The following is a 12,427-nucleotide window of genomic DNA, read 5'->3' on the forward strand; positions in this document are numbered from 1 at the left end:
GGCTTTTCTTTCGATGGCGGTAAACCTCAATTTACGAGGAAGAACGCCTTCTTTCGAAAGTTCCTCTTTCAAAAGAAGGCGTTCTTCAATGTAAAGAGGCCGTCTTCGAAAGAGAGCATCCAGACTCGCTGGGTGCTCTCTTTCGAAAAAGCGGATTTCTCTTTCGAAAGATCCGCCTGCAGTCTAGACGCGATCTTTCGAAAGAGGCTCTTTCGAAAGATGCTTTCGAAAGAGCCTCTTTCGAAAGAAGCCTGCAGTCTAGACATAGCCCCAAGGAGTACAGCTCCTTCTGCTACTGAACCTAGGCTAGGCTGCCACTTTTATTTTATGTTACAGTGAAGCAGTTATGTTTGATGTTTATTCAGTTGGGATTTTTCCCTTTTCCACATTTGTATTTCCTCATCTTACTAATGTTGGAGTGTCCTTCTCCTACAGCTATATCATTGATCTCAACTTATCATACATGTCAACTCATTGCTGTGGTTAAGTATCACATTTGCTATTCCTGTTCTGACTGGTTATTTTGGTACTTTCCAAGTTGTGGTGTACCTTTTAAATTTAAAAGGGTATGAACTTAGGAAAGTCCCTATGCTACCCTACTTTAACACATCATATGTCGACCTTATGCTTTAGCACATCACATGCTAGTTAGGTGAAAGGTCCCAAACATATCTGAGCCACCTTTGCCATCTGAGTGAATGGCCCCAGACACACGTATGCTAACTTTGCCTTAGCTCAACATATAGGCTATAGCCTGTAAATCCCTTAAATTACAGCCAAACCACTTTAACAGAAACTTACTATAACCTATTATAATAAAACAAAATCAAATACAATCACATTAAAAAATAAAATAAAATCTTAAAATAATAAAATCAAACCATAAGGAAATAAGAAATCGAAAAGAGAGATATATATAGGCAACCAAACAAGTTAACCCTATGCGCTAAACACACACACCTTTTGATGGGGTGATTTGTAAAATGAGCCCCATCATGTAGGCACGGGTATAGATGGTCAGAGGTTTGTGGGGCAAGTTACAATGCCATGTGGTGTTGCAGGAAGAGTATCAGAAAGATGATACTCTGGACCAGTGGTCCCTGTAAGCTGAGTGTTTGGGCAGCCATCCAGGAAAAAAATTAGAGGGAACACTGCCTCGGACATAATGGATTCTTCATCCTTTGATATCTTTAAAGACTGGTCATCTTTTTAGAATACATGCAATAGTGCCAACAGAAGTTATGGACTTGTACAAAAATTAAAAAGTGAGGTTTTCACAGCTGTGTTATACAGGAGATCAGAATAAATTATCATTAGGATTCCTTCTGGTATTAAAAGCTTATGAGTTCACTACATTAGTGAAATATATTCTACTAGCCTTAATTATCTTTTTGCTTTCTACAGACACCTTGATATTACTAATAAGACAGATCCCACCCTCTGCCCCGCAAGATAAAAGAATGTGCTATGCTATACTCACTGTCTATGCAGGGGCAGGGTGCATGGTTTGCAGGCAGCTGTTGCAGTTTTGCCTGTCTCTGCTTGGAGGAAGTCCCTGGAACAGCAACACCTGACTTCCTAGACAGTGATGAGGAAAGGCCACCCCTAGTCACAAAACAATAGGCAAACAGCAGCATGATTAGCCAATACCGTTATTGGCTAGTTGTTCAGGTCTAGTGTGTCAGATATCACATCTGTACCTGCCTTCTTTGGTTGCTGCTAAGCACAACATTTCCCATTCCATGTCTTAACCTCTGTCAGCCAGATGTGAGAGTGAAGTTTTCACAGCCAATTTGTTGCTGTAATCAGGGGTCCAGTGCTGAACAGAAAAAGATTATCTTGCATGATCCACACAATAGGATGGAGAAAGGAAAAGACAGCCAACAATGTCAGGCAGGAAAATCTCTGTACGACTGGATATGTGTCTGATCTTATTTCTAAGTCTTCAATCTTAACCAGGGCTTTCTAGTGCCCTTAGATGTGCAGTCAATCTGTGTCAGGCCATACTGTGCAAATAAGGGGGACTGGCAGTTCACAGATTAAGTGACAGATGAAAAGACTTGGCCTTCATTGTTATTTAATTTAGTTCCAGGTTGATGAGCTTCAGATGGCTTTGCATTTCATTCTGACATGGAAATCTTTAACTTTGCTTTTGATGGAAGAAAGCTAGTCACTGGGGAGCTTCATAGCTGCCAGAGAAAAGTAAATGGACTACAGGCCCTGAAATCCAGTGGGGGTAGTATCATTTATGAAGTGGTAAGAACAAGGCATTCTGTGCCATCGTTACATTCTCTAGGTAAGATTAGTTTCTTATTGATCTGTGTGTTACTTGTTTGGAGCCTGAGTATCTTCTGAGAGTTGCAACTAGCCAAGGGGTGGGGGGGCCTAAGCAATGAATGGGTCAATTTCACTTTTCTACAATGACATTCCTCATTTTGGCTTTTAGTGCCTGATTGTCTAGACTGGAAAGGCTGCATGATCCCCACTATTACATTGTATGTTGTTAGCGGGGAAAGATAATGTGCTTGATAATTTTTGTTTGTATTTAGATACATTTCCCACACTATGCTGTGCTTTCTTGATGTGTGCAGAAACAATTCCTGTAGTTGTTTAAATCTATTCTATTTATTAGACATGCGGGGACTAGAAGCAAAATGCATTATGCCTCTTCAGCTGAATTCAAACTGTGATCCTGTAATGAAGATTGGGCTGTTACTTAAAAAGTTTGGAGGGAGGGTGAGCACTGTAAAGATAAGCCCTTTTATTCTTTCTGCCACTCATTTCTGGGACTGAAATGTAAAGCTTGAACTTTTGGAAAGGTGCAGAATTGCAGTCTGGATTCCTTTTGTACAGGCTGTTCTTCATAATGGGCTTTTAAAAATCCTATTCTGAGTTTTTTCAAATCATGGCTTATTTTAGGTTTTATCTAGCACTCCCAGCTTTACTTCACAACAACCCACATTGTGATAGCCAGAGATGGTGCATTAAATATGTGTTGCAGGGAAAGGCACAGAGAATTTCTTTTCTAAGGCATCACTTCGTATTTTTGACATTTATTTGGTTCGTGTACATTCACATTGCTAAGTGCTTAGATGGGAGTTTTTAAGTTAATCCTGGGTATAGTCTTAGGGGGTTGGCTTAATTTGCTATATCTCCATGAAGTCAGTGTAGCCGTGACGATTTACACCAGAAAAGGATCTGCCTCACTGAGCCTTTATATTCCACCCGCCTTCTATAACTTCCTATCTCACAGGATGAATTCCTTTGGAAGATACTGGGTTCCCATATTAAAACAAAAAATCTCTTTTCTTGAGGAAGGATAGAATTTTAAGATCTAAGGGACCATATTCTGAGTTGCTATCATCACCATGCCATTAAACCCATGCTGATCTTTATCTACTTGGTATCTGGTCTCAGGACTGGAATGCCATAGAAAGAGCATAGTGCACTATAAAATCAGAGTTGGTTTGTGTTTTGTGCCATGCATCACTTCTTTAAAAAAGAACCTATGAAGAGCCAAGTTGGCAAGGCATCAACAAATGCAGCCCACAAACCAATGAGTTCCAAGTGATATATTGCAGAACCATGTGATGACAGAACAGCACTTCTCATGCCTTACCTACACTCTGCCCACAAATTAATCTCTGCCACCATTTCAAAATTCCAGAAAACATCCAAAAGCTGCATTTTAACGCCTAAAAAAAGCTATTTCCCTCACCAGATTGAACTGACCTGATTGAAGGAAATGAATATTCAGTCCTGTACCAGTGACAGCTTTAAAAGGGCCAATATGTCATAAGCCAACCTGGCCCAGAGTGGGGGCAAGAAAGCCACTCTCTGCCCACCTGCAAAAGGAAAGCACACGTATTCCTAGCTCTGACATGCTATAAAATAGTAGACATTCAAATTATAACTTTCTGCTTCATACCAAAGCAATTATATAGATAATTTTAGCAGTTTCTGAATCAAAGTTATAATTTTCCTTTTTCTCACCTAGCATATGGGTGGAGGAGGTGACCAATCCAAGAGTCAGCAAGGTTCAAATTCACCACTAACAGCAAAGGAAATGCCAAAGCCCTGTTAGCCTGCAAAAATGTACTTTGTGCGTTTGGTCATGTTGATAAACAATATAGACAAACTTTAAGATGGCATTGAAAGCACATATCAGTAACTTATGTCAATGTTGTAATTATCCCAAAGACAATTGTAAGAAATGCAGAAAATCCAGAGTAAAGGTTAACTCTAAAAGAAATGCAAGCATATACTTTTAGAACTCCTAACCAACCTAAGCTCTGAACTTTAGGGTCACCATGCGAAACAATACAATTGACATATATTAATGTGGTATTTCCAGATAGGACAACAAGAGTTCTTTAAAACACACTGGATAATTTCACAGGGATTTTTGTTTCCTGATGGTCTCACCACCAGGCAGTTCGGTCTTTAAAAAGAATAATTTTAGATTATTGTGGAAACACTGGTCACAACTCCACAGTTCATAATATGCCTACACCTCATTTTTTTGAGGTTTTACAGGATCTTTCGAAAAAGCACCCCATTTTCAAAAGAACCACATCTAGATGGTGGGTTCAATTTCAAAGTAGCGCTTTTTCAAAAGAGCACCATTACGTGATTATGCAAATGATGCCCGGGATATTTAAATCCCCACTTAGTTTGCACTTTCAAAGTGCTTCATTTACATCCCTCTGCCGACAGAGGAATGTAGTCTAGATGTTGCCCTAGTGCCCTCCTACTTACTGCTTGAAGCCCTGGTCTACAGTAGGACATTATTTCGAAATAACCCCCTAAGGTTGAATTTATAAGTGGTGCATCCGCACTACCAAACCCATTATTTCAAAATAAGGGTCCACAGAATTCAAACTCTGTACTCCTGGATTTTATCAGGAATAATGCTAATTCCAAAATAGTAATTTCAAAATAATGGTAGTGTGGATGCTATGGTTCCACTAATTCAAACCAATTGGCCTTTAGAAGCCTCCCGCAGCTGTCAGCTCTGACCGCTCTGGCCACACCAGGCATCTCCACTGCTCTCCTTCTCCTACAGAGCTGTAAAAGTCCTGGAAAAATAAGAGGTGTCTGACCCACATGGCCAGCAAGCCCTGTGCAAGTGACCAGGACACAGAAAGAGACATGAGTACCCCCAATGCTCCCTCGGATCCTCCAACGTCTGCCAGCACTTCTGCTGCTCTACTGCCCAGGGACAAAGAAGAGTTCCGGCCCAGAACTGCTAAGCAGGTCTGGGGTCCCTCTACATTCCACCCCCATTCCAGAATAGTCTTTCCCTGAAAAAAGCCACACCGGGACCCTGAGCTGTTAAGCAGCAATAATTCACCATACCAACAATACTTCCTCGTAAGGAGACTAGAGTCTTACAGCGCTGTCCTTCTCTCTAGCCTCCCTTTCCTCAAGGAAATGTTTGAGGAGTTGAAGACCAGGACAGACAGAGGCCACTCCTCAAACACTAGTATTATCTTCATCTCCAGACAAGGCCATTATCCCTTCACCACTTCCATGGCTAGTGATTTGGGGCAATTTCAAGACTTCATAAAGAGAGTAGCTGATGCTTTTCAAAGTCCACTCAAAGAGATTAAGATCACACAGTACAAATTGTTGGATATCTTGAAGTCAGCAACATACTTTAGGTGCACAATACCCATGACTGAGGGTCTCCTGGATCCAGCTAAAACTGTATGGAAAATACCTGCTACTGTGTCACCAACTTGTAAGTGGGTGGATAAGAAATATTATGTTCCCTCTAAGAATTCTGATTCTTTTGTTGTTCTTGCCCCCCAACCCTGCCCATGTACCTTCTAGTAATGGATGCAGTAAAAGAGTGGAATAGGCAACCTTTCTCAAGTCTATCCCATATGAAAAACATCAAGAAACATTATCTCTTTGGATAGAAGTTCTACTCATCAGCAACCCTGTAATTCAGGCAATTAAGGCCAAATATAATGCTATTCCCTTTAATTGAACATCTGCTTCAGGATAATAGAGAGCAATTCCTGTCCATCATCTTGGAGGGCTAATTAGTGGCCCGATCACTCTTTAAGCACCTTTGGATGCCATGGACATTGCAGACAGATCCTCTCCGTAGCTATAATTATGCACAAGGTGTCATGCTCTTGTTTATGGTATTTTCTAGAGAGGTATAGAACACCATCTGAGGATCTCCTCTTTAACAGCAATAGCCTTTTCTCAGAGATCCAAGATGAGTCCTAGCATGCTCTGGAGCCACCTTGTAATCTCTGGACATATATACACCTACAAATAGGTGAGGGTTTAATTCATCACAGACTGCCCAGAAAACATCTCCTGATCAGTTCTCTGGATACCATAGATTGACTGACCCACCTAAGAGGAAAAAAACAAATTTAAAAGAAAGAAAGGACCTCATCCAGTCATCTTCAAAGTAACAATTTCAATGGGGTTGTATCCTCCGGCTCCTCTGGTTTTACTGACTCCCACTTTGGAACATACAGGTGTGTCTACACAGCACCCTAAACTCAAAATAAGATACGCAATTTGTGTTGTGCAAATTGCATATCTTGTTTTGAATCTATTTCAAAATAGTTTGTTTTAAAATTTGGAGCATTTACACAGTGCCAAATTTTGAAATAACGCACTATTTTGAGCCATCCCTTAACCCTCGTGCAACAAGATTTACCAGGATGGAGAAATAGTGCACCCATTATTACAAAAAAAAATTCAAAATAATGGGAGGCTTGTGTAGAAGAGGGATAGCTATTTCAGGATACCTCCAGTATCCAGAAATAGCCATACCTTACTTTTCTCAATATGCTTGGAAGTGAATCGCTACAGACAAGTGGGTCACATAGAGGTCATAACATCAGACTGTACCATCCATTTTATGGTTTTCCTTTCTTTCCTCCCCCACCTTCCACATCCCTCATCAGGCATCCCTCTGACAAGCATTTATTAGGACAAAAATAAATTCTCTCCTTTGATTAGAAGCAATAGAGACAATCCCTCCTTCTCAAAAGAGCAAGAGGCTTTACCCAAAGTATTTCCTTGTACTAAAGAAGGATGGAGACCAGTATTAGTTCTAAGAGCTCTAAACAAATTTGTAAAGTCTCAGAAGTATAGGATGTCAAGTATCAGAGGGGTAGCCGTGTTAGTCTGAATCTGCAAAAGCGACGAGGAGTCCTGTGGCACCTTATAGACTAACTGAAGTGTAGGAGCATAAGCTTTCGTGGGCAAAGACCCACTTCGTCAGATGCATGTAGTGGAAATTTCCAGAGGCAGGAATAAATATGCAGGCCAGGATCAGGCTGGAGATGATGAGGTGATCCAATCAAGGAGGATGAGGTCCACTTCTAGCAGCTGATCTGGAGGTGTGAATTCCAAGGGAACAGAAGCTGCTTTTGTAGTTAGCAAGCCATTCACAGTCTTTGTTTAATCCAGAGTTGATTGTGTCAAACTTAAAGATGAACTGTAGCTCAGCAGTTTCTCTTTGAAGTCTGGTCCTGAAGTTTTTTTGCTGCAGGATGGCTACTTTTAGATCTGCAATTGTGTGTCCAGGAAGATTGAAGTGTTCCCCTACAGGTTTTTGTATGTTGCCATTCCTGATATCAGATTTGTGTCCATTGATTCTTTTACGTAGGGACTGTCCTGTTTGGCCGATGTATATAGCAGTGGGGCATTGTTGGCACATGATGGCATATATTACGTTGGTGGATGTGCAGGAGAATGTACCAGTGACAGTATGGCTGATCTGGTTAGGTCCTGTGATGGTGTTGCTGGTGTAAATATGTGGGCAGAGTTGGCACCGAGGTTTGTTGTAAGGATTGGTTCCTGAGTTCGAGTTATTATGGTGCGGTGTGTAGTTGCTGGTGAGAATATGCTTCAGGTTGGCGGGTTGTCTGTGGGCAAGGACCGGCCTACCTCCCAAGGCCTGTGAAAGCGAGGGATCATTGTCCAGGATGGGTTGAAGATCACTAATGATGCGTTGGAGAGGTTTTAGCTGGGGACTGTAGGTGATGGCCAGTGGTGTTCTGTTGGTTTCTTTCTTGGGCTTGTCCCGTAGCAGGAGGCTTCTGGGTACACGTCTGGCTCTGTCAATCTGTCTCCTCACTTCCTCGTGTGGGTATCGCAGTTTACAGAATGCTTGTTGAAGATCTTGTAGGTGTAGGTCTCTGTCTGAGGGGTTGGAGCATATGCGGTTGTACCTCAGTGCTTGGCTGTAAACAATGGATCGTGTAGTGTGTCCGGGATGGAAACTGGAGGCATGCAGGTAAGTATAGCGGTCGGTAGGTTTTCGGTATAGGGTGGTATTGATATGACCGTCACTTAATTGTATCGTGGTGTCCAGGAAATGGACCTCCCGTGTAGATTGGTCCATGCTGAGGTTGATGGTGGGGTGGAAGCTGTTGAAATCATGGTGAAATTCTTCCAGAGTCTCCTTCCCATGGGCCCAGATGATGATGATGTCATCGATGTAGCGTAGGTAGAGAAGGGGTGTAAGTGGACGAGAGCTGAGGAAGCGTTGTTCCAGGTCAGCCATAAAAATGTTGGCGTATTGTGGGGCCATGCGGGTGCCCATAGCAGTGCCACTGGTCTGGAGGTATATGTTGTCACCAAATCTGAAATAGTTGTGTGTGAGGATAAATTCACAGAGTTCAGCCACCAGTTGTGCTGTGGCATCATCAGGAATACTGTTCCTGACAGCTTGTACTCCATCTGCATGTGGGATGTTTGTGTAGAGAGCCTCTACATCCATGGTGGCTAGGATGGTGTTTTCTGGAAGATCACCTATGCATTGTAGTTTTCTCAGGAAATCCGTAGTGTCACGAAGGTAACTGGGAGTGCTGGTGGCGTAGGGTCTGAGCAGAGAGTCCACATAGCCAGACAGTCCTTCAGTAAGAGTGCCAATGCCCGAGATGATGGGGCGTCCGGGATTTCCAGGTTTGTGGATCTTGGGTAATAGATAGAACAACCCTGGTCGGGGCTCTAAAGGTGTGTCGATTTGTTCCTGTGTTTGTTTAGGGAGTGTCCTGAGCAGATGGTGCAATTTCTTAGTGTATTCCTTAGTGGGATCTGAGGAAAGTGGCCTGTAGAATTTGGTATTGGAGAGTTGTCTGGCAGCCTCCTTTAGGTAGTCAGGCCTGTTCATGATGACAACAGCACCTCCTTTGTCAGCCTCTTTGATTATAATGTCAGAGTTGTTCCGGAGGCTGTGGATGGCATTGCGTTCTGCACGACTGAGGTTACCAGGCAAGCGATGCTGTTTTTCCACAATTTCTGCCTGTGCACGTTGGCGGAAGCATTCTATGTAGAGGTCCAGACTGCCATTTCGGCCCTCAGGAGGAGTCCATGTGGAGTTCTTCCTCTTGTGCTGTTGGTGGGAAGGTATCTGTGTGTCAGTGCACTGTTCAGTGTCGTGTTGGAAGTATTCCTTGAGACGGAGACGGCGAAAGTAGGCTTCCAGATCACCGCAAAACTGAATCATGTTAGTGGGGGTGGCGGGGCAAAAAGAGAGTCCCCGAGATAGAACAGATTCTTCTGCTGAGCTGAGTGTGTAGTTGGAGAGATTGACGATATTGCTGGGTGAGTTAGGGGTACCATTGTTGTGGCCCCATGTGGCAGGTAGGATTTTAGACAGCTTACAGTCCTTTTTCCTCTGTAGAGAAGTGAAGTGTGTAATGTAGATCTCCTGTCTTATTTTAGTAAAGTCCACTTGTGCAGAAGGTTGGTGTTTTATGAGAGACTCCAGATTTGAGAGCTCTTTTTGATGTTTTCCTGTTTGCTGTATAGGATGCTGATCAGGTGGTTCCTCAGTTTTTTGGATAGTATATGGCATAATCTCTCACTGTAGTCTGTGCAGTATGTTGATTGCAATGGATTTTTCACCTTCAGTCCATTTGGTATAATGTCCATCCGTTTGCATTTGGAGAGAAAGATGATATCTGTTTGTACTTGTGCAAGTTTCTTCATGAGTATAGGATGGTGACTCTGGCAGCTACAATTCTGCCACTGGTGAAAGAGAATGGGTTTTCATCACTCATCCTACATCAGCCACACAGGTAGTATTTACACTTCCCTATTTTCCAGGATAATTTCCATTTATAAGTGCATCCCTTTGACTTTCTCTCAGCCCTCAAAGTGTTTTCAAAAGTCCTGGCTTTGCTTGCCTCTGACTTGCAAGTAGGAATAAGAGATCCTCCGGGAAAGGGCTTTATTCCAGAGGATCGCGCCAGTCTAGACGCTCTTTTCCGGCTTTTCCCCAAGCTGGAAAAAAGCGGTGGCCATGTTTATTTAAATCCCGCGGGGGATATTTAAATCCCCCACGGATTTCCCTATTCTGACTTGCCTGCTTTGCATGCCTCTTCCGGAGAAGGGGCCAGTCTAGACGTAGCCCTGCTGTTTCATGGTGCTCTGGAAGCACTGGGAGGATGGAGGAGGAGTTTGTCAGTGGGTCACCAGTGAGCAAGTGGTGCTGTGAGGAGAGGGGAGAGAGGAGAGCTTGGCTGAAAGTTAATGCTTCACTCCCACTCATTTTTCCCTGGGAGGTGCTCTGGGGCTGGAGCACCCATGTTTCGGTAACCGGGTTTGGTTCTTTAAAGGATTTGAAACCACAGAGAGAGGAATACTTCTTTTTAGGGTCAAACAAAGATTATTTATTTTTTCTATTTACTTCAATTTTCCATTTAAATCAATTCATTATTTTTGATTCTTTTAAGACAATATAATATACAAAGAAAAAGTAGAAAAACAGTACAGTTAAAAATAACAAGAAATAATAACTTCTCCTACTGATATACCCTCCTGAGTTACCTTTAAAAAAATTATGGAGTTAACAGTTATATAATACTCACGTTAAGAAAGATAGAAGCATTGCTTAGATTCAGGAGATATTCTTTTCTTTATGTTTTTCCTTTCTTTGGATTTTTCGTTGCAACTTACAACCGGTATTCGTTCCCCTTTCGGAGCTTATTTGTTCCCCTTTCGGAGCTTATGTGCGGCAGCGAGATTCAGCGCCGGGGAGGGAGCCCTGGTTGATCAGACCTGGCTTTTCGGATTCGCAACCCGTCCGCTCGTGGTCTGTTTCAGCCTACCTTATATACCCTGTTTCGGTATTTTGGTACTCCTCCACTCGCCTGACAATTGCTGACGTTAGATTTTTGTTGTCTCATTCTGCCCTTACAAAAAACTTTCGTCTGCTCCATTTGGGGTAATCAGCACTTTGTTGCATACTGCTGTCTGAGTTACTTACTTCCCTAAAAGCGGGGTTATTGTTGGTCAACCAATCAAATTTTGTTTTTATTTTTATCTCCTGTATCTGAGAGTGCTGCCTTTCCTTTCCACTTACAATTAAACTGGTGCTCATTTGACATATTCTGGGTAGGCCTCAATACCTTCCTTTCACACCATGGAGTTGGCATCTATGCCTTAGATCACAATAAGCAACTGTCTTCTGCTCCTAGGAGCAAACTGCCATGTGCCTCTTGTGACTGATCATGCCAGGCCACATATCCACTGCTTTCAAGGTTGGCTCAGAAAGACCTATTCTCCAATGAGAAACTTTGGACAAACAGGTGATGGTCCCTCTACATGTGGAAAGATCAACTCAGTGTCCATGCAGGAATTCCTTTCTGTGAGCCAGCTCCATCAGTAATGTTAACAACAGTCAAATCACCGTTGGGATAGGAGTCCACCTCAATGGCCTCACCACTTAGGGCAGATGGATAACTCAGGAAAGTCTTCGTGTCAATCTGCTGGAGCTCAGAGCTTTCAGGAATACTTGTCATCTCCTACTGGTCCATCATGGGCAAATCAATCCAGGTCATGATGGACAAGTGTCCTAAATCTTTTATATCAACACGCAGGCAGGCACAAGATCCCCCTCCCTGTGTGCTGAAGCCATGACACTATGGAACTGGCACATAGATAATCAGATGCAAATTTCAGTGGTCTACTCCTAGGTATTCAGATCGCCACATCTGATATCTTCATCAGACAATTTTCAAAGGACTACAAAAGGGAGCTAAAGACTCAAGTTCTCCACAGCATATTCCAAAAATAGGGGCTGCCACAGGTAGCTCTCTTGGTCACTTCCAGATATAAGAAATGCCCTCTTTTCTGCTGAAGGATGAGTCTGGGCAACCACTCTTTAGGAGATGCCTTTCTTCAGTCTTGCAGGAAAGGTCTTTTATATATTTCCTGCAACACCATAGACAAAAACTAAATCAGATTGTGCAGAGTGAGAGTTGTGACTGCAGTGCTGACTTGGCCAACACTAGCTTGATATTCTTAACTGCTTTGCATACACGTTCTACCACTACTTGAACTCCTGGCCACTCCTCATTACTGCATGTGTGTCCTGTGTATACTGTGTATATCAGGAGATTTTTTTTGTGTGTGTGGTTTTTTTTTGGGGGGGGGGGGA

General features: G+C 42.7%; 1 protein-coding gene across 2 annotated transcripts in view; it reads right to left on the reverse strand.

The window, feature by feature from the left end:
- LOC142827870 (uncharacterized) overlaps positions 1–11,401 on the reverse strand; it is a 42,709-nt gene extending 31,308 nt beyond the window's left edge. For both annotated transcript variants that reach the window (XM_089777226.1, XM_089777225.1), the window contains exon 1: positions 1,481–11,401. In XM_089777226.1, the coding sequence (XP_089633352.1) occupies positions 7,337–9,841 (2,505 nt within the window). In that variant the 5' untranslated portion in view covers positions 9,842–11,401 and the 3' untranslated portion in view covers positions 1,481–7,336. The remainder of the gene's footprint in view (positions 1–1,480) is intronic.
- Positions 11,402–12,427: the final 1,026 nt, after the last annotated feature.

The sequence above is a fragment of the Pelodiscus sinensis genome, chromosome 3, assembly GCF_052426305.1.
Source record: "Pelodiscus sinensis isolate ZL-2025 chromosome 3, ASM5242630v1, whole genome shotgun sequence".
In the NCBI taxonomy this organism is placed as follows: Eukaryota; Metazoa; Chordata; order Testudines; family Trionychidae; genus Pelodiscus; species Pelodiscus sinensis.